Below are 19,108 nucleotides of genomic sequence, written 5' to 3'. Positions count from 1 at the left end.
CTGACATCAGTCTTCACCCTCTTCGGCAAGTATCCACACTGACCAAAGAAAGTCTGGATGCAACCATGTGCCATTCAGAGTCATCAAGCCCTGGGGCTGGAGCAATAGTCCAGCGGATACAACACTTGCCTGGCACACAACTCACCTGGGTCCGATTTCCAGCTTCCACTAGGGTCCCCAAGGACTGCCAGGACTCGTTCCTGAGCGCAGAGCCAGCAGTACACCCTGAGCATCACTGGGTGTGCCACCCACCCCCCATAGAATCATCAAGCCCTGGAGAAAGAAAAATGCCCCTCTACACAAGCTCCTCCACGCCTATTGGCAAAGTCAGAGGCAGCCTTGCAGGGACCTGAGCCCTGAAGCACCAGGTCACAAACACCCAGAGGCAGGCAGGAAGTGACAGGCACGACCACGCCCAGGGCAGGGTCAGACACAGGTTTTTGCCTTCAAGAGTCCATTTGTGTATTCTGGAAGCTTCTACCTGTAAGAGTTCATCTGTGTGACGTTCTGAAGGTTCTACCTGTGAGTGCCCGTCTGTGTGACGTTCTGGAAAAGGCAAAGGGAGACCGAGAAGTACCCTCTGGTGCTTGCCAGGGCCTGGGCTGGGGAGAGGAGCTGACCACAAAGGGGGACAGGAGACCTGGGGGAAAGGAGGGGCAGGGGACAGGATGGAGTTGGTGTCGAAGCTGTGATCTTCCTATTTGTCAAAACCAACCACCCAGTAGGCTCAAAAGGGTGAATTTCTCTGCATGTAAAATACAACTCAACTGATCCTTCCCAGGATGGGAGAAGCATGCTGAAAGTAGACTATAGACCAAACACGATTGCCACTCAATGCCTCTTTTGCAAACCACAGGACCCAAAAGGAGAGAGAGAACAGAGGGGAATGCCCTGCCATGGAGGCAGGGTGGGATGGGAGGGATGGGGGGTGGCAGGGATACTGGGATCCGTGGTGGTGGGAAATGGGCACTGGTGGAGGGATGGGTATTTGGATCATTGTATAATTGAAACCCAAGCACAAAATATGTAAGTCTACAACTGTACCTCATGGTGTCTAATAAAAATTTTTTTAAAAAAATACACCTCAACTATGAGGATGATTACAAACAATGACTACTATGAGGTCCATGACGACGATGATGGGGGAAAGAATAGAAATTGCTGGGGAGAAAGGAGGAGAAATTACCACGCCGTAAGGGGAGAGATCGAACCACACTGGGGAGGAGAAATAAACTATCTACAAACCAAATATGAACTTTTTTTTTTATTTAGTTTTGCTTATTGGATCACGCTCCTGCTGCTGCACTCATGAATTACTCCTGAGTGTTCCGGAGACCATACGGGATGCTGAGGACAAAAACCGGGTCAGTGGCATGCAAGGCAAATGCCCTACTCACTGAACTATCACTCCGGCCCCTCAACTTATTCTGAAGTCTTTACACACTAAGATTCAATACCTCAAATGTTGGATGGAAACATTTCTCCCTGGCACTTACACCTCATCACTATGTAATGACATATGGCATAACATACATTACATAGGTTGTCACCTGGACTTCTGGAAGATCTTCCTATTGGCTTAAGCCAAAATATTCACTTCTCCGAACAGAAGGCTGAAAACTGAAAGATAAACATCAAACTCTCCCTGCTGAGGTGGAGAGGGAAATCTGGACCTGGCAAGGCTCTTTCCTTAAATCTCCCTCTTCGTATGGACTGAGCTATGGAATCCTGCCTCTTGTTTTAATTCCAGCAGTAGTTCATTTGCTTTGGGGAAAGAATTCATCATAATCGGTCTGAATTATTTTCATGCTTGCTAGCAGTTGGCAGGATTTGACCAATAGTCATATGGATAATTTGAAATATTTGTTTGTTGTTATCAGCCTAAACAAAATCCATTGTGTTCTGCAGCAAAATAATTCTTTGTGCCTGGGGGGGAAAAATCTGAACCTTCTGTTTTCATGGAAACTCTCTTTACAGAGGATCAAAATGTAAGTCTTAAAAAAAGCACCGAGTAACAACCTAAACACCTAAACACGTAATCACGAAACTATCGAAGATACGAAATGTCAACATGTGGCCCAAAGCATGGAGGCGAGAGAATGCACATCCATCACGGACTTATCTCTTCCTGAGGAACTGCTGAGCACTCAAGCACCTCTCCTTCCTATCCTAACTGCTGAGTGGGGGGAGATGTTTTCCTGGGCTGGAGCGATAGCATAGCGGTAGGGCGTCTGCCTTGCACGCAGCCAACATGGCCGACCCGAGTTCGATTCCTCCGCCCCTCTCGGAGAGCCCGGCAAGCTACCGAGAGTATTCGATATGCCAGACACAGTAACAACAAAGTCTCCAAAGGAGACGTTACTGGGCCCGCTCGAGCAAATCGATGATCAACGGGAGGGCCTTTACTTTACTTTTACTTTACTGGAAACAAAAGTGGTGCTGTATCAGCAGATAGACCACAAAATAAAAAAGACAAAGAAAAAAAAAACTGATGCCTCTGTATTCGAAAAAATGTAAATGTGGAAGGAAAAGACCCCAGCAAAGGCAGAAAGAGCCAGAGGGTTCTGAAGAGATAACAGGAAACAGAAATAAACATACAAGGGTAATGAGGGGGGGGGGGGGGAGAGGGGGAAACCAGGCTATCAAAAGAAAAATAATTTGTAAATAAAAGAAGAAACATGTGGCAAATGTGAAATTTATTGTTTTATATTTGAAGCCACCTGCCATACCCCAACTATTTAAATTACAAATGTCATATTATAAATGAAAAGTTGATCGTGGAGAGAAATGAATGATTAGGCAAAGAGAAAACCTTTTCATTTAAAAATGCCTCATTGGCTCAGAAAGGGAAAAAAAAAACAGCTCTGTGAGAATGTCTTAGTCACAAAAAGCAAAAGGGTTGGAGAGATGGGGCAGTGGGTAGGATGCTTATCTCGCACACAGCTGACCTGGGTTCGATTCTCGGCATCCCATATGGTCTCCAGAGCCTGCCAGGAGCAATCTCAGGGTACAGAGCCATGAGTAACTCCTGAGCACTGCTGGAAACATCAAAAAACATCAAAAAAAAATTAAAACACTCTGGGCCCAGAGAGATAGTACAGCAGATAGGGCGTGTGCCTTGCATGCGGCCAACCCTGGTTCAATTCCCAGCATCCCATAGGGTCCCCCGAGCACCGCCAGGAGTAACCCCGGTGCATCAGTGGGTGTGGCCCAAAAAGAAAAAAAATAATAAAATGAAATAAAATAATCAAAAGCAAAAGCCTTTTTGAAAGAGAAAGACAGTGACATGCAGTCCCCTCCTGACTGTGACCCATGGGGGCAATCGTATGGGTGGACAGTGCTCAGTGAGTCGAGCCTTTGGAGGACAAAACACTCTCCGGAGGAGTGACAGGAGCTGAGCGGGGAGGCGACTCAGTGGCTCACAGCTCCTGCCTTGCCAGCAGGAGATGGAGGACTCGGTCCCCAGTGCCACACGGGCACCTAGCTCCATGCCAATGGCTCTGCAGTTTGTGCCAGCAGCTGCCCCGATTGTGACACCCCAGCGCTGGCTGCAGTTTCCAGCTGCGCCACAGCCAGGCGTGTCTGGGTACTGCCCATAAAGCCCGCACTCCCGGGAGGGCCGCTGCCCAGTGGGCAAACCCCAGCCCGTGTCCACAAGGCCCGCACCCCAGGGAGGGACGCCACCCAGTGGGCAAACCCCAGCCCAGTGTGTCTGAGCAGCAGCAGAGGGGGCAGGGGGCAGAGGGCGAGTGCCCAGACGTCCTGGCCACAGAAGCTAAGAATGCTGCTGTCCACGGGGCGGCAGAGACCAGTACCCAGCAGGTGGGAACTGGCCTGGCACGCAGCAGACCAGGGTGCGATGCCTGGCACCCGATATGTGCCCCCCAAGCCCTGCCAGGAGGGAGCCCTAAACAGTGTGAGCCCTGAGCACAAGGATGGCCAAAAAAAAAAAAAATGAAAGAACCCAAAATTTTTGTTTAAAAGAAACTGAGGCCAGGACGAAGTGCAGAATGCTTCCACGGTAAGCGAGGCCCTGGTCCAACCCCCAGCACCTCGACAGAGGGCTGAGATGTGGTGTCAGTGAGATGGGCGAAGTCCGGGAGTCCTGGCAAGCCAGTGGGAAACCGGAGGAGCGGAGATCTCTGGCCTCGTACAGACACGTATGCAGGTCTAGAGGACGCGCGAGGGCCAACTCCAGGAACGAGTCCAAGGCAGCATCTCAAGCTTGGACCCTACGGCCCTCCCTGGGCTCCCAGAATATCCCCCGGGGGCAGGGGGGAGTGGTCACAGGTATCACAGGTGTCACCCGGTCCCCGTGGCCGGGACGCTCCGGAAACCAACGCTCACGGACACCCGGGCCAGGCGACAGCAGCTGCTGAAGCAGAACGTGAGAGACCACCTCAGCCCACAGCCGCCCTGACCCAGGGCCTCCTCCAGGCGGCCTCCACACTGCTGCCAGAATGATGTGAGACACCAAGGGTGGGGGGTGGACTGCCAACCCCGCTAAATGTCTGTATACACACACCTGCACATGCACACACATATACACATGCGCACACACATAACACGCACACACGCGCAGACTCCCGCCCTCAGTCTCTGCTGGGCCCCCGCTGGCCCTGAGGGTCAGGGCAGAGGGTCCGAGCCCAGCGGCAGGCACGCCCATCCCACCCCCTCACACCGCATCCCTGACACCCCGGCACGGAGGCCCCATGCATCCAGCCGTCACCACGAAGCCGTCAGCACTGCGGCACCAAAGGCTCGTGGGACTCTTTCCCGCAGCGGCTGGGTGACTGTGGTGCCCTGGAGCTGGACAGACCATGGCTGGGCGAGCCCAGCACGTCCTGGGAGACAGCCAACACCAGCGAGGATGCACTGATCCGGACGCCGCATCCTCGCGGGTAGCCGGGGTCACCTCCAGTCACCTTCTGTCACATGTCACAAGCCGCCAAGTCGTTCCCACTCCTCTGTCTGGATGTGTGGGAGCCCCGGGAAGGGCCCGTCATCCCCCGCGGTGATCGAGAGCGGCACCAGCTCCCCACATGCCCCCCAGGCCCGCCGGGCAGCCGGCAGAGAGCACGGCACTTGGGCAGGGGACACGGGCTCAGGGGCGCCTGCGGGCCGGGCGGAAAGAGCTGGCATCATAGACCCACACCGTGTCCACGCCCTCCCCGGCCACCTGGTCCGGCCGCCAGCCCGGGAAGGGGAAGCGGCAGGCAACGACGCGTGCGTCCTCCTCGAGCTCCTGCTCCAGCTTCTGGGCCAGCTGCGGCATCTGCGGGCGAGGACGGGCAGGTCAGTGTGGGCCTGGAGACACCCCACCACACCTGCGAGCAACCCCCCAGGCCGCCTCCCCGTGCCCGTGAGGCCGGCAGCCCCGGTGGCTGACGGGCACGGGGTTCCCACGCTTGGACCGGTACCTGGGGACGCGATTCAGCAGGGAAGGGAGGAGAGGCTGGCGTGAGTCAGTCCCCGGCACCCCACAGGGACCCCCCGGAGCCCCCAAGAGTGACCCCCAAGAGTACAGAGCCAGGCCTGAGCCCTGAGCACCACTGGATATGTATACATATGAAATGTCACCGGTGGAATTATTTCTCTCCTTAAACGCTCCAACCCACTCCGACTCACTGACTGACGTCCCATTTTTAGCCTCTCTGAATCTGACAATTGATAATCTTACAATTATAATTGGTGCTATTTTTTTTCTTCCTTGATTGCAAGGGTACATCTTAAAGTCAATAACATCTACACTCAAAAAAAATAAATGCTGTAACTGGACTATGAAAAATCATCCGCATTCGGATTCACACCTGCTAGGGGCTGGACAGATGGCACGGCCGTGCCCGAGGGGTTCAGCCCCCAGCACCCCCAGGGCGGCCGTGGAGCCCAGGCCTGCTGCCACCCTGCGGGAGGAGGCCCCAAGGATGGCCAACAACCACCTGGGTAACCGGCATTCACACCTTCTTTAAAAATGTTTCCTTGGGGTTGGAGCGATGGTACAGCAGGGAGAACGTTTGCCTTGCACACAGCTGACCCGGGTTCGATCCCCAGCATCCCATATGGTCCCCCAAGCACCATCAGGAGTAATTCCTGAGCACAGAGCCAGGAGGAACCCCTGAGCATCGCCAGGTGTGACCCAAAAAGAAAAAAAAGTGAAAAATAAAAGTGTTTCCAGCACATGCTGGTTATTCATTTCTTGATAGACTCGATGACCTATGGAAAGTAAAACCCTCTTATTTATCACCTAGGTATCATTTTATTACCAATCAATCTATCTGGAGCAGAAAGCTTTATCATTTGCTAGAAGTATTGACATTGTGATTTCATCAGCAAATGAACAGACACAAAAAGAATCTCTCCAGGTTCGCAAAATATATTACCACCTTCACCTCCCAGAAACATTCTCCCATTTTCTTCTGCTGCGGTGGGGGCAGGGACCCCCAGCCGTGCTCAGGGCTCCCGCCTGGCTCTGCCCTCAGAGTTGCTCCTGCCAGGCGGGGCTGGGCCTGCTGAGATGCTAAAGCCCTGGCCCTGACTACAGAGACGGTCTGGACCCCGCCAGGACACTGCAAAAGGGAAGCGACAACGGTCTTGCTGCGCCACCCGGGCCGGCTGCAGAAGCCAGAGGTGCAAGTACCCAGCCAGTCAGACCCCTGCATGCCCCTCCCCTGAGAGATGCAGGCCCCCCATCCTGCTCCTTGCCAGAAGCAGGGCTTGGAGAGAGACCAAGGGGCCGACAGAGCAGTGTGAGGAGGCTGTGGGTGGGAGCCCCAGCACCTCACAATGCCCTGACCCCCAAACCACAGCACCATGGGGGAGGGGAGAGGGGAAGGGAGAGGGAGGGGAGGGGAGGGGCTGGCAGCCCTGGCCTGAGCAGTGCCAGGGGCGGGCCCATTTCAGAAAAATAAAAGGGGGCTCGAGCAACAGTACAGTGGGTAGGTGTTTGCCTTGCACGCAGCTGACCCAGGTTCAATCCCCAGATTCCCACAGGGTCCCCCAGCTCCTCCAGGAGTAACCCCTGAGCATCACTGAGGTGTGACCAAAAAAAGCAAAATAAATTTTTTTAAAAAGGGGGGAATGGGCCCCAGAGCAAGAGTACAGCGGGAAGGCACCATCCCCCACATCCAATATGGTCCCCAGAACTGCCAGGAGTAACCCCTAAGCACAGCTGGCATGGTCCAAGAATCAAAACAATAATAATAATAATAAAGGAAAATACTCCCTGATGTGATTATGGCTTAAGTGAACCAAAATTCTAATTTTTCACAAAAATCCATACCCAGGTAGCAAAGAATAAATTTTACTAAGAATAAAAAACTTCTATTCTTTTTCAGTCCATAATAGGTTCCTTTGACCAAAAAAAAAAAAAAAGTTTTGTTCTCTGAAGGGAAACGATAAAAAGAGTTTTGTTCCCTGCCTGAAAGGAAAATTAAACCTGCAAAGAAGGAGACAATGTGTTTCTCCAAAATACCGGAGTTTTCTTATGGTGATTCTGTTCCTGAAAAGGCTCATCTCCAACATTTTCCATCTATTACTCGTCTCTTTTTTTCCAGTGGACGGTCAGTGAGAGGAGCCTCTGGCCCCTGAGCACTAGCCGAGTCACAGCCCAGACAGGCCAGGTCTCAGAGAGAGAAGCGCGAGGCGTCGCCTCTGCAGCCCGGAGGAGACAGGGCGCCACCCCCCCCCAGCACCAAGGCCCCCCTTGCCTTCATGGGCCCAAGAGCGGCCGCAGCTGCCCGGCCACCCTCTCCCCCGGCGCCCTCCCCAGCCGCCACTCTCAGGGCTCCCCTGACTTCTCGGCTGCCCCCCGCCCCACAGGCTCACCCCCTCTCAGGCATCCACGCCCCTCCCGCCCATCACCACACTCCCCACACAGTGCCTCCTCTCTGCAGAACTGGGCCTGGGCCGACACACAGTGGACATGGGGAGGGGGGAGGAAGGGAGGGAGGGAGAGAGGAAGGGAAGGGAAGGGGAGGGGAAGGGGAGGGAAGGGGAGGGGAGGGAAGGAAAGGGAAGGGGGAAGGAAGGAAGGAAGGAAGGAAGGAAGGAAGGAAGGGAGGGAGGGAGGGAGGGAGGGTGATAAAAGGAAGGAAGGAGGGAAGGAAGGAAGGAAGGAAGGGAGGGAGGGGAAGAGAGAGGAAGGAGGGAGGGAGGAGAGAGGAAGGAAGGGACAAGGGGGAGGGAGGACCGGCTGTCAGCACACCAGAGCCTGCCGAGGTCTCTGAGTCCTCCACTGCCGTGTCTGAAGCGCCGGGGTCGGCCTGAGCCCCTTCACCGACTCAGGGTGCAGCCCTGTGGGGTGTGTTCATGCAGGGAAGCAGGAAGGAAGCCGGGCCCGGCCTCGCTTGGGGGCCGCAGAGCCCCCGACCCCTGCTGCCGACGCCCTGCCCGGGGAGGTGAGGGCTCCACACCGCCAGGCCCCCGGGAGCCTCTCTCATCCTGTTGGGGCTGACCAGCTGCTGCACCAGGTCGGACTCGCCAGCTAGTGCTCACCGAGAGCATCCGGCCAGGGCCTAGGGTTCCCCTTTCCCGTGTGAGAGGGCACGGGCCCCCTGTGGCGGTGCCCCTGGACCCTCTGGCGCCCTGGGTGGGGGCGGGGGCGGGGAGACACCAGCATCCAAGCAGCCTCGGCCCCTACTCAGCGCTCCCCACAACAGGAGAGCTGGGACCCTTCTCCCGCCCGCCCCGCTGGCCCTCCCCCGCGCCTCTGCACCTGCCACCCAGCCTGGGCTGTGACACGGGCTGGCCCTGCCTTAAGGGCTGTGCAGGGCGGACACTCGTCAGAGCAGCAGGATCCCGTCCGGTCAGCGGCTCCACAGACACCGGGCGCCCGGCGAAGGCCACTGCTGCCCCCTGCTGTCCGGCCGCTCCCCAGAGCCCGCCCGCCACAGGGAGACCCAGTCACTGCGGGTCAAAGGAGCATTTCCAGTCAAAGCTCTTAGCCCCCCAGATAAAAGTTAACTGCTACAAAGCAGGAAGGCTGAAGGCCGAAGGAGTGAACCGCCCCCGACCCCACTGGTATGGAATCTGACTGAGAGGCCTGAGCCATCTTGGTTCGGTTTTTAGGCCATACCAGGCAGCACTTGGGATCCCCCTGGAGGGTGTGGCAGGTTTGGTGGATCCACGGCGTGGCCAGGGATCGAACCAGCATGTGAAGGCAGTGGCCTTAACCGTGACCTTAACCCCGGCCTCCACAGCCCCACAGCCTCCCAACCTCCACAGCCTCCACAGCCTCATGGCCTCCACAACCCCATGGCCTCCACAGCCCCACAGCCTCACAGCCTCGATAGCCTCCCGTACCTTAAATGACCAGAGATCATGCCTTTCCCCATCTTTTTATTTTTGTAGACACCCAACTTCCTCCTAATTTCAGATTACTGAAAATTTTAAAAAAGATCCGGAGCAATAATACACAGGAAGGGCTCTTGCCTTGCCTTTGATCAAGGGTCCCCAAGAGCCACCAGGAGCGATCCTGAGTGCAGAACCAGGAGAAAGTCCTGAGCACTGCTGGGTGTGGCCAAAAAAGCAAAAAAAAAAAAAGAATTCTGTCATTTTCGGGAGTATCAAGCAACTCAGAGGGGAAAAAGAAAATTTTTTTAAAGACAGTGCTCTGAAGGTTCAAATAAGAATAAACGTCTCTGGGCCAGAGAGATCGCACCGGAGGTCAAGCGGTTCCCTGGCACGTGGCCGACGTGGGTTTGGTCCCTGTCATCTCACCTGGTCCCCCAGGCCAGCAGGAGTGGTTCCGGCCTGCAGGGTCTGGAGTGACCCCTGAGCATCACAGCCCAGACTCCCCCGCACCCCAGCCCCCAAAATAGAAAAGGGAAAAGAACGTTTAACAGTTGAAACAGCTTATTCAGAAAGCGAGGTATAAATAAGGGAAAAACCAACAAAATGATCCCTCCCCCCCTTCCCTTAATTAAAGCTCGTAACAGTTCTACAGTGGTATTTCCGCAAACAGCCAATTTTGCTGGGCTCCTAATGGCTCCGCTACAGACAGAGGCATGGGGGGATTCGTCTCCCGCAACAGTGCCCACAGCAGAGGCAGAGCGCGGCCAGGGCAGGGCGGGACCCCGGGGCTTGGCTCCCCGACACGGCCACCCTCGGCACGGCTCCCTATAGCCGGGCGCCCACCAGGCACTTCTGAGACTCAGATCTGGATGTCTGAGGCAAAGGCCACAAGCGTGCCCGGGTCACGGGGATGTCCAGTGTGCGGGCAGAGGGGACTCACCATCTGAGGGACCCCGAAGATCACCACATTCGAGTACGGCGAGAAGCTCACCTGGAAGGGAGAAACCCACGGTCAGGCCGGTCAGGCCGTGTGAGTGTGTGTGTGTGTGTGTGTGTGTGGGTGTGTGTGTGTGGTCCTCCCCCCCACCGTTGCCCAGTGAGTGGGCACGTCCCGCCTGGCCCCAGGGGCTCTCAGGGAATTCATACTCCCCTCCCACACCTCACCTCCTCCTGAGGACGCCCTTGGGGGGCCACGCCCTCGGCCACTTGTCATGGAAGCTGGGGGGACAGGTGCAGTACCCCGGCCCAGCTGGTCCGGGTCACCGTGGCCCTACCCCCCCACACACACACACCTGCCGACTCTCCCCACTGTCTCCCACCAGGTCAGCAGGAAGCCGGGGACGTCAGGGCTGCCCACCTTCTGGGCTCTGGCCCTTGCTCTCCTGATGCCTTTCCTGCAGTGGGTGGGTGAAGCAGGCGGAGGGGCGGCGGGGGACGTTGAGGTCGACCCGCGGTGGTCCTCCATCTCCAGCTCCATCCCCACCACGCCCAAGGTCTTGCTCTTGCAGCCGCCCACCTGGCAGCCCCATCTCCCAGGTGCGTCTCCCCACCACGGGCTTCCTTCCCGGCCTAATGCTGAGACCCTCCAGGCCCTCCTTGACCTTCTGCTTCCCCTCCTCTTCCCAAAAAGTCTTTTTTTTTTAAGATGCGCTGAAATAGTCTTTAGTTGGAAAAAAAATGGAGGAAAAGTGCTTCACCAGTCAAAATTCTTATCACCCCATAAAAGTCTTATTTACTCTGTAGAGAGATCGTTCGCAAACATTTGATAGTCTTTAAAAAACCAACACCGCAAAGAAAACTCAAGTGGGCCGTCGCTGATGCCACTGACAGTGAGATTACACGGGGAAACTCTTACTTAAGGAGGAGCGGTTTATGGAGCGTTCCTGGAGCCAGCTGAGCCGGCGCCTGGCGGAACGCAGGCTGGCCTTGCTCTGTGGTGCCTCGCGGGCTCTGGGCTCTCATGGATTGAAGGCCCATGAAAGGGCCACCTCACGCAAGGCTGCGAGGGCGTCTTCCCGGCTGCTCAATGACGCTAGGGACCTCCGATGATTTTTTTTTTTTTGGCATCACACTCAGCGATGTTCAGGGGGTTCCTCCTGGCTCTGCACTCAGGAACTACTCCTGACGGTGCTCGGGGGACCATATGGGATGCTGGGAATCGAACCCAGGTCGGCTGCATGCGAGGCAAACGCCCTTCCCACTGTGCTATCTATCGCCCTAGCCCCATCTCTGACGACCTTTAAGGAAGACGCTTTCCCGTCTGGACTGAACGACTGAACGTCCGTGCACTTAGCACACTGGAGCAGAGGGCGAGACTCTATCAGCACGGGAAGCCTGACAGTCCTGGGTTCACATGCCGACCCGGCACCTTCCAGGGGCACCCACAGGTACAGACAGATGGACCTGGAAGAGTCTCCGGCACCAGAAAGGTGCTGGGGGGGGGGGGGGGGCAACGGTCATGACCTCTCTGCCTCCTGCATCCTTCTCAGACTCTCCAAACTCACAAGGGTGTGCAAGTGTGAGCCCACCCCCTACACACACACACACACACACACACACACACACACACACAGAGTCTCCTACTTACCAAGAATGAGAGGTCATAAGCCAATGCCCAAATTACAAATAAAGATTCCCAAATAACAGTATTATTTTTTTCTTCTCTAAAGCTCATCATTGTGTAAGAAATCAGAATGAGAAGTTTGTTCACTGAACAAAGAATCGCTCTGATGGGGCTGCAGTGAGCACAGCGGGGAGGGTGTTAGCCCTGCATGCAGCTGACCCAGGTTCGCCCCGAGCACCATCAGGAGAGACCCCTGAGCACAAAGCCCGGAGTAAGCCCTGAGCATCGCTGGGTGAGGCAAAAAAAAAAAAATGATAATAATCTGGCTGTGCCCCATTGATCTCCAGGGCTCAGGAGGCCGATCTGAGGGGCTGGGTGGGGGTACTTACCTCCCCGTCCCTTCCTTGTGTGCTCTGGACTCCATGGCAGAGGCCAGCCTTCCCTTGGGAGGACCGCGGTGAAGGGTATCCAGTACCTGTGCCCCCGTGCTGGACCCCCCAAGCCTGTGCCTGCCGTGGTGCAAGGTCACGTCTGTCCTGGAAAGGAGGGTCGCCTGGGAGCCCGACAAAGACCCGTCATTCCCTCGCCGCGATCAGCAAACCGCAAGGTCCCGCTCTGGCCTCACGTACCTTCCAGAGATCGGCCACGTGGAAGGTGGCGGAGTCCTGCACGCCCTCCCGCCAGGCGCGGTACCGGGAGTACCACACCAGCCAGGGGTTCAGCTCGTAGCCCACGGCCGCAAACCCTTCCTTGGCCGCAGCTATCACCTGTGGGAAGAGGAGGCAGCAACTCAGACTTAGCGGAGGGGCCGGCTCGTGGGCAGGGATGAGGAGCGCTCGCCGACTCACGGCCCAGAGTGGCTGGCACCGGCCCCCAACCCTCTTTCCCTGGGAGAAGGCACCGCCCAGGCTGAGAATACACAGGGAACCAGCTGCGGGTGACGTGAAAACCACCTGTCCTCAGGGCTAGAGAGAGATAGCCGTGGGCAGGGCACCGGTCTTGCAAGTGGCACACCCAGCCTCAGTCTCCAGCACCACATGTGGCCCCCTGGTCCCGGCCAGGACTGAGCTCCGAGCATAGAGGCGGGAGTGACCCTGAGCACAGAGTCGGGAGTGAGTCCTGAGCACAGAACCGGGAGTGATCCTGAGCACAGAGCCGGTCGCATGCAAGGCAAAACACCCTCCCGACATTTTCTTTTAAGAAACCAGGGCTAGACGAAAGCTTTGTAACTGCTCTCACTGTGATTCAATAAATAAAATCATAAAATATGGAAAAAAAAAAGTAAGGTGGAGTTCATGCCCAATTCAATCAGCTAATCAGTGGCTGAATAAATAGCAGTACTCCTACATAAATAAAAAAAAGAAAGAAAGAAAGAAGAAAAGAAAAGAATACAGGGCTAGAGCTATAGTACAGCAAGGAGGCGTTTGCCTTGCATGTGGCCAACCCAGGTTCAATCCCTGGCATCCCATAAGGCGCCCCGAGCACTACCAGGAGTAATTCCTGAGTGCCGAGCTCAGGAGTAACCCCTGAGCATCGCTGGGTGTGGCCCAAAAAGGAAAAAAAAAATTGGAGGACAAAATAAATTCCAAATTCATGCTGGAAGTGGGTGACAGTCTGACCAAACAAATACAAAATTAAACCCCTTTAAGAAGCTGTCAGACTTGGGAAATGTCCACATAAGCCTCCTAAGAAGGGGAGACAACGTCAGGGGTTCCTGAGACAGCGCTGGGGGGGGCTGACCCGGGGAGAGGCGTGGAACACAGAGGCCAGAGACCTTACTCTCCTCGGCATCGTCAATCACGGTGCCTTAAAAAAGTAAATAAAGTGAAGAAGTCTACAGGGACAGCCTGTGTTTGCTGTGGGCCACACCAGTGGGGCTCACTCCTTGCTCTGCACTCGGGCATCGCTCCTGGGCTCGAGGGACCTTATGGGATACTGGGGATCGAACCCGGGTCGGCCACATGCAAGGCCAGCGCCCTCCCGGCTGCTGGATCTCCCTGACCCCGGGGGAAATCTTTTTCAAGGCGAGACAGATTTGAAGGATCCTAGCATGCCGAAGCAGCGTTCACTCACAATGCGGCCATCGCCGCTGCCCACGTCCACCAGGGGCCCGCGCCCACGCCGGACCATCCTCAGCACGTTCTCCACCTGCCTCGGGGTGGCGGGCACGAAGGGTAGGCAGATCTTCCGCAGGGCCGGCGTGATGAACGGGGTGGCCACGGCGTACAGGGCCACCAGCGTGCCCCCCAGCACCCCGGGCAGGAGGAGGCCCCAGCGGGGCTTCTGCTCAGAGCTGGCTGGGAGGCGGCCCTTGGTACCTGGGTCACCGCCCACGTCTGCGTCTGAGCCTACAACGGGAAGGGGTAGAACATAGCGTTAGTTGGGCCGGAACAACAGCACAAGGGGGAGGGCGTTTGCCTTGCAGCGGCCAATCCAGGTTTGATGCCCAGCATCCCGCATGGTCCCCTGAGCACCACCAGGAGTAATTCCTGAGTGCAGAGCCAGGAGTCATCCCTGAGCATCGCTGGGTGTGACACAAGAAGCAAAAAGAAAAAAAAGAACACAGTGTCAGTTTCCCAACCGCTCTCACTGAGCACAAACTCACGTGCGGGAGCAATTTAGCTGAAGAGTCTGCAGAGTACTATTTGGGATTCCACGGTGAATTCTGAATTCCATCGACCAAATGAGGGGGTCTGGGAGAAAATTATTTGATGCTAATGGCAGAAAGGTCTTTTCTTTCCAATGTATTGATTTAAAAAAAAAATTGCGATGAGCCATCTTTACAGCACAACGTATTCGAGCCTGCTTGGTATTCTGAGTTCAATGTCCGTTAACACAAACACTAATCAGGATCTCCATATTTTTATGGTTCAGAACTGAGCCTCATCAATAAGCAGGAAAAGGTCTAATCCAATTTCAGACATAGCAATGTAGCCCACATCCAAACTGTCAGGCGCCTGTCATCCGGTTTCGCCAAGACAATTCCTCAGCTATGGAGGGGACATGGTTAAGGGCTGGCTGTCAAAGCAAGAACCTGACGCGAGCACTGTAAGACAAGAGATTCCTTAAGCGCGTCCACTTAGAACAGAAAACATGGTGAGCATCTCGATGTGGCCCAGGTAGGACTAACGCCAACCAAGCCTCCTTTCTGGGCAGGCAGCAGCCCTGGTTTGACCCCTCCACCACAGAGTCACCAAGAAACCCAGGGGTCACTCCTGAGCCTCACAGCGAGGCCCGAATCCCCCCTCCACCAAGAAGGCCTCCGGGATTCTCTCCGACCAGGCCCAGCTCTTCTCTGGCCCTTCACACACACCCCCACCAGCCGCATCCCTGATCCCCCTGCCAGACCGTTGCCCATCTAGACCCAGAGAGCCGGGGTGCGGTGGGACGCGGGGAAGGCCCCCCAAGCTCCTATGTAGGGTTCACACACGCATCCACCCCTGGGGGAAAGGGAGAGACCGGCCCCGTTCTGAGGCAGGCGTCCCACCCCCCACCCTGTGTCCTCTGTCCCCCTGCTGTGCCCACTCCTCCGTGCTTTCCTTCAGAGGCCCGGGAAGGGCGGCAGGCGCGTGTCCCCTTCACCACGCTGGCCAAGGGCCCGCACCACCCCCAGACATGGAACCACAGTCTCTGGGCTCAGGAGCCCCTCGACACTCAGGCGACCCCCACCGGGACTCAGACTCTGCTCCAAGCCAGCGACTGACCACCAGCCACCCCTGCGTTGGGCCACTTTCTTGATCCCAGCGACCCTCCCGCGATGCCAGAGGAAACCAGCCCACGACTTGACTGCCTGACTGACAGGTGCCCCCGACCCCGCCCATCCCTCTGCTCCGCCGGCCGCGGAACAGCCTAGCCACAAGCCCTGCTGGACACTCCCCAATGCCCACGTGCAGTCCAGCTGCACATCCCGAGTCTCGGAACCCACGAGCAGCCGGGCGCTGGGATACTTTATGCTAAAGCTAGGAATGGGGGGTTGGTTGGTTGGTTTTGTTCTATTCTCAGGCCACACCAGTGATGCCCAAGGATTACTCTGGCTCTGCACGCAGGAACTGCTCCTGGTGGTGCTCGGGGGACCATACAGGATGCTGGGAATAGAACCTGGGCTGGCCTCATGCAAGGGAAATGCCCTCCCCACAGGGCTGGGTTTTACCTGCACGGTTCAGACGTAGGGCCTGGGAGGTCCAGAGCTCTCAGGACTGGGGCACAGGATCTGCGTGCAGCATGCCACCAAGTGGGCCCCGAGCACCTCCGGGGAGGGCCCGCAAAACAAACCCGAACCCGCCCTTAACACAGGCCTCAGCTGTGTCTCACTTGCAAGTCTTTCAAAAGCAGAAAGATTTGTACAAGCTTTTGTTTGTTTGTTTTTTGAGGGGGTTGCTCTTGGTTTTTGTTTGGGACCAGACCCAGCAGTGCTCAGGGCTTACTCTTGGCTCTGTGCTGAGGGATCTCTCCTGGCAGGCTCAGGAGATCATACGTGGTGCTGGGGATTGAACTTGGGTCAATCTTCATGCAAAGCAAGAGCGTTATCTGCTGCACCATTGTCTCCAGGGCCCCTGCAGGAGTTTCTGAAGAAGCACCAATGTAAACCCAATACATGAGTATCTTGTGACATCCTTCCAATAAAGTTTTTTTATCAGCAAAAATCAGGCCCTGGATGTTCAAAACTAAAATGAAGACTGTTTCTGACTTCCTGTGTGTGCTCAGAGTTCAGACTCCTCTCCCCTGGTGTGGGCAGGTGACGGAAGCATTGAGTGCTCTTAGCAGCATGGGACCACAGCACGGAAGGGTTAACCACAAGCGCCCTCTGTGGGGCCTGGGGGCTTGAACCAATCCCAGAAGAACCCCCAGTCCAGCGACAAAAAGATCCAGGTGGCTCAGCCTTGCTTCAGTCCTGGCCTCTGACCATGGTCGAAAAATGTGTTCAGGAACACATCTGTGCCAGCTCAGGCTACTGAGGGTACTCAAGGGACATGGGACCTTACCCAAGCTCAAGTCAAAGGAAAAACATGGGGGGGGTGGAGGGGAGAACGGTGAGGCCTGACTAGAGCCATGACCGTGCTCAGTGTGGGGCATTTATTTGAACGACACAATACTGAAGGGCCTTTCCCTGGGTTCTGTGTGCATGGGGGTGGGGGAGAGGGGCTTAGATCTTAGCAACCCCCCTGGCTTCCCACCCGTTTTAAGGCCAGTAGGAGAGTTGGACACACCCTTATGAGCCCCTAACACTGCTTTGGCCACCTAAGAAGTCCGTGTTACGCTACTTTAAGTCACTTCCGCACCACTGATACAAAACAAGCCACGCTAGGAGAAACCTTTTCCCTCCCTGTGTTTGAGCAGGATTAACAACAGCCGCGGTCACGGACTGGACCCATCCCCCACTACATAACAAACGGGATGCGACACATGTGTGGCCAGGTTCGGGTTTGACGAAGGAAGTTCCTGCCGAGCCAGTTGGCACTGAGAGCCAGCTCCCGGTGGCCAGTGCTGGACACCTGTCCCAGCCCAGTGAGCAGGTCTGGGGAGCCAGAGCGAGAGCACAGTGGGAGGGTGTCTGCCTAGTACAAGGCCTGCCTGGGTTCGATCCTGGCATCCCATGGTCCCCTGAGTATGACCAGGAATAACTGCTGAGTACAGAGCCAGGAGTATTGGCCAGGAGTAGCTCACCCCCCCAAAAAAAACTTTTTAATTATTTTTGTTTGGGTTTTCTGGGGGGGTGGTCACACCCAGCAATGCTTAGGGCTGACTCCTGGCTCTGCACTCAGGCATTACTCCTGCGGGGCTCAGGGGACTCTATGAGATGCTGGGGATTGAACCCCAGTCGCCCGCCCTACCCAGTAAAGAATTAACAGGTCGGGAATGAGGTCGAATCATCTCCGCCCAGCACGTCTCGGCCTAGGTCTGCAGCAAGGTGGGAATCACAAGAGGCAGGGGGAGCGCAGGAACACAAGTCAGAGGCCAGTGCTCTGCGGGACAGCAGGGGTCAGCCCGGACCGGCCTGGGCAGGGCTGGGCACCGGGAGGTCCTCGCTGGCTACAGCCCACGGGGTCATTAGGGGGCCCGTGTGCGGCGGGGGACTAGGGGGCCGCCCCGGGGGTCAGCGCTGGAGGGCACGTAATCAGCAGAGGACAGCCCCCTGGGTCAGCATTGGGGGACACGTGTGCAGCAGGGGGAGATCCCGGGGGTCAGCTCGGGCATAAAGGTCCTCGCTGGCCGTTTGGGGGCATGTGTGCATCAGGGGGCAGCCCCAGGGATCAGTGTTGGGGGTCACGTGTGCAGCAGCGGTTACCCCCAGGGATCAGCCTTTGGGTGCATGGGTGCAGCAGGGGTACGTGTGCAGCAGAGGACAGCCCGGGGGTCAGCGTTGGGAGTCACGTGTGCAGCAGGGGTTACCCCCAGGGATCAGCCTTTGGGTACACACGTGCAGCAGGGGGCACGAGTGCTGCTGGGGGCAGCCCAGGAAGCAGCGTTGGGAGTCACGTGTGCAGCAGGGACGCGGCACCCCCAGGGATCCGCCTTTGGGTGCACATGTGCAGCAGGGGACAGCCTGGGGGTCAGCGTTGGGGGCACGTGTGCAGCAGGGATACGGTACCCCAGGGATCTGCCTTTGGGTGCATGTGTGCAGCAGAGGACAGCCCGGGGGGTTAGTGTTGGGAGTCATGTGTGCAGCAGGGGTTACCCCCAGGGATCAGCCTTTGGGTGCATGTGTGCAGCAGGGGTGCGTGTGCAGCAGAGGACAGCCCGGGGGTCAGCGTTGGGAGTCACGTGTGCAGCCGGGGTTACCCCCAGGGATCAGCCTTTGGGTACACACGTGCAGCAGGGGGCACGAGTGCTGCTGGGGGCAGCCCAGGAAGCAGCGTTGGGAGTCACGTGTGCAGCAGGGACGCGGCACCCCCAGGGATCCGCCTTTGGGTGCACATGTGCAGCAGGGGACAGCCCGGGGGTCAGCGTTGAGGGGGCACGTGTGCAGCAGGGGGCGACCCCAGGGTCAGCCCGGAGAGGAAGCTCCTCGCTGGCCGCTGGGGGGCGGGCCGGGGAGCCCAGGTCCGGCGCCGCTACGGTCCCCCCGTGGCCGCCGCTGAGTGACCCCGCCCCACCGGCGCCAACCCACGCTCAGGGGCAGCGGGCGGGCCCGAAGGCGCGCGGCGACGCGAGCCCGAGGCACGCGAGCAACGGCCAACGCCGCCGCACGCCGCGACCCGGCGCCCCCACGGCCCGGCACGCTCACCTCCGCCTCCAGCCATCGCGAGACTTCCG

At 57.0% G+C, this 19,108-nt stretch overlaps 1 protein-coding gene across 1 annotated transcript; it reads right to left on the bottom strand.

Annotated features, from left to right (window-relative positions):
* Positions 1 to 5,104: 5,104 nt before the first annotated feature.
* On the bottom strand, positions 5,105 to 19,095 carry ATPSCKMT (ATP synthase c subunit lysine N-methyltransferase). Its single transcript, XM_056109072.1, has 5 exons — positions 19,080 to 19,095; positions 13,928 to 14,202; positions 12,484 to 12,621; positions 10,232 to 10,282; positions 5,105 to 5,275 (listed from the first exon to the last, which is right to left on the bottom strand). The coding sequence occupies exons 1-5, from the start codon at positions 19,093 to 19,095 to the stop codon at positions 5,105 to 5,107; spliced, it is 651 nt and encodes a 216-aa protein (XP_055965047.1).
* Between the last annotated feature and the right edge of the window lie 13 nt (positions 19,096 to 19,108).

The sequence above is a fragment of the Sorex fumeus genome, unplaced genomic scaffold (genome assembly GCF_029834395.1).
Source record: "Sorex fumeus unplaced genomic scaffold, SorFum_2.1 ptg000264l, whole genome shotgun sequence".
Taxonomy (NCBI): Eukaryota; Metazoa; Chordata; class Mammalia; order Eulipotyphla; family Soricidae; genus Sorex; species Sorex fumeus.
The sequence above is the reverse complement of the archived record's forward strand: the minus strand, read 5'-3'. Positions and strand labels throughout refer to the sequence as shown.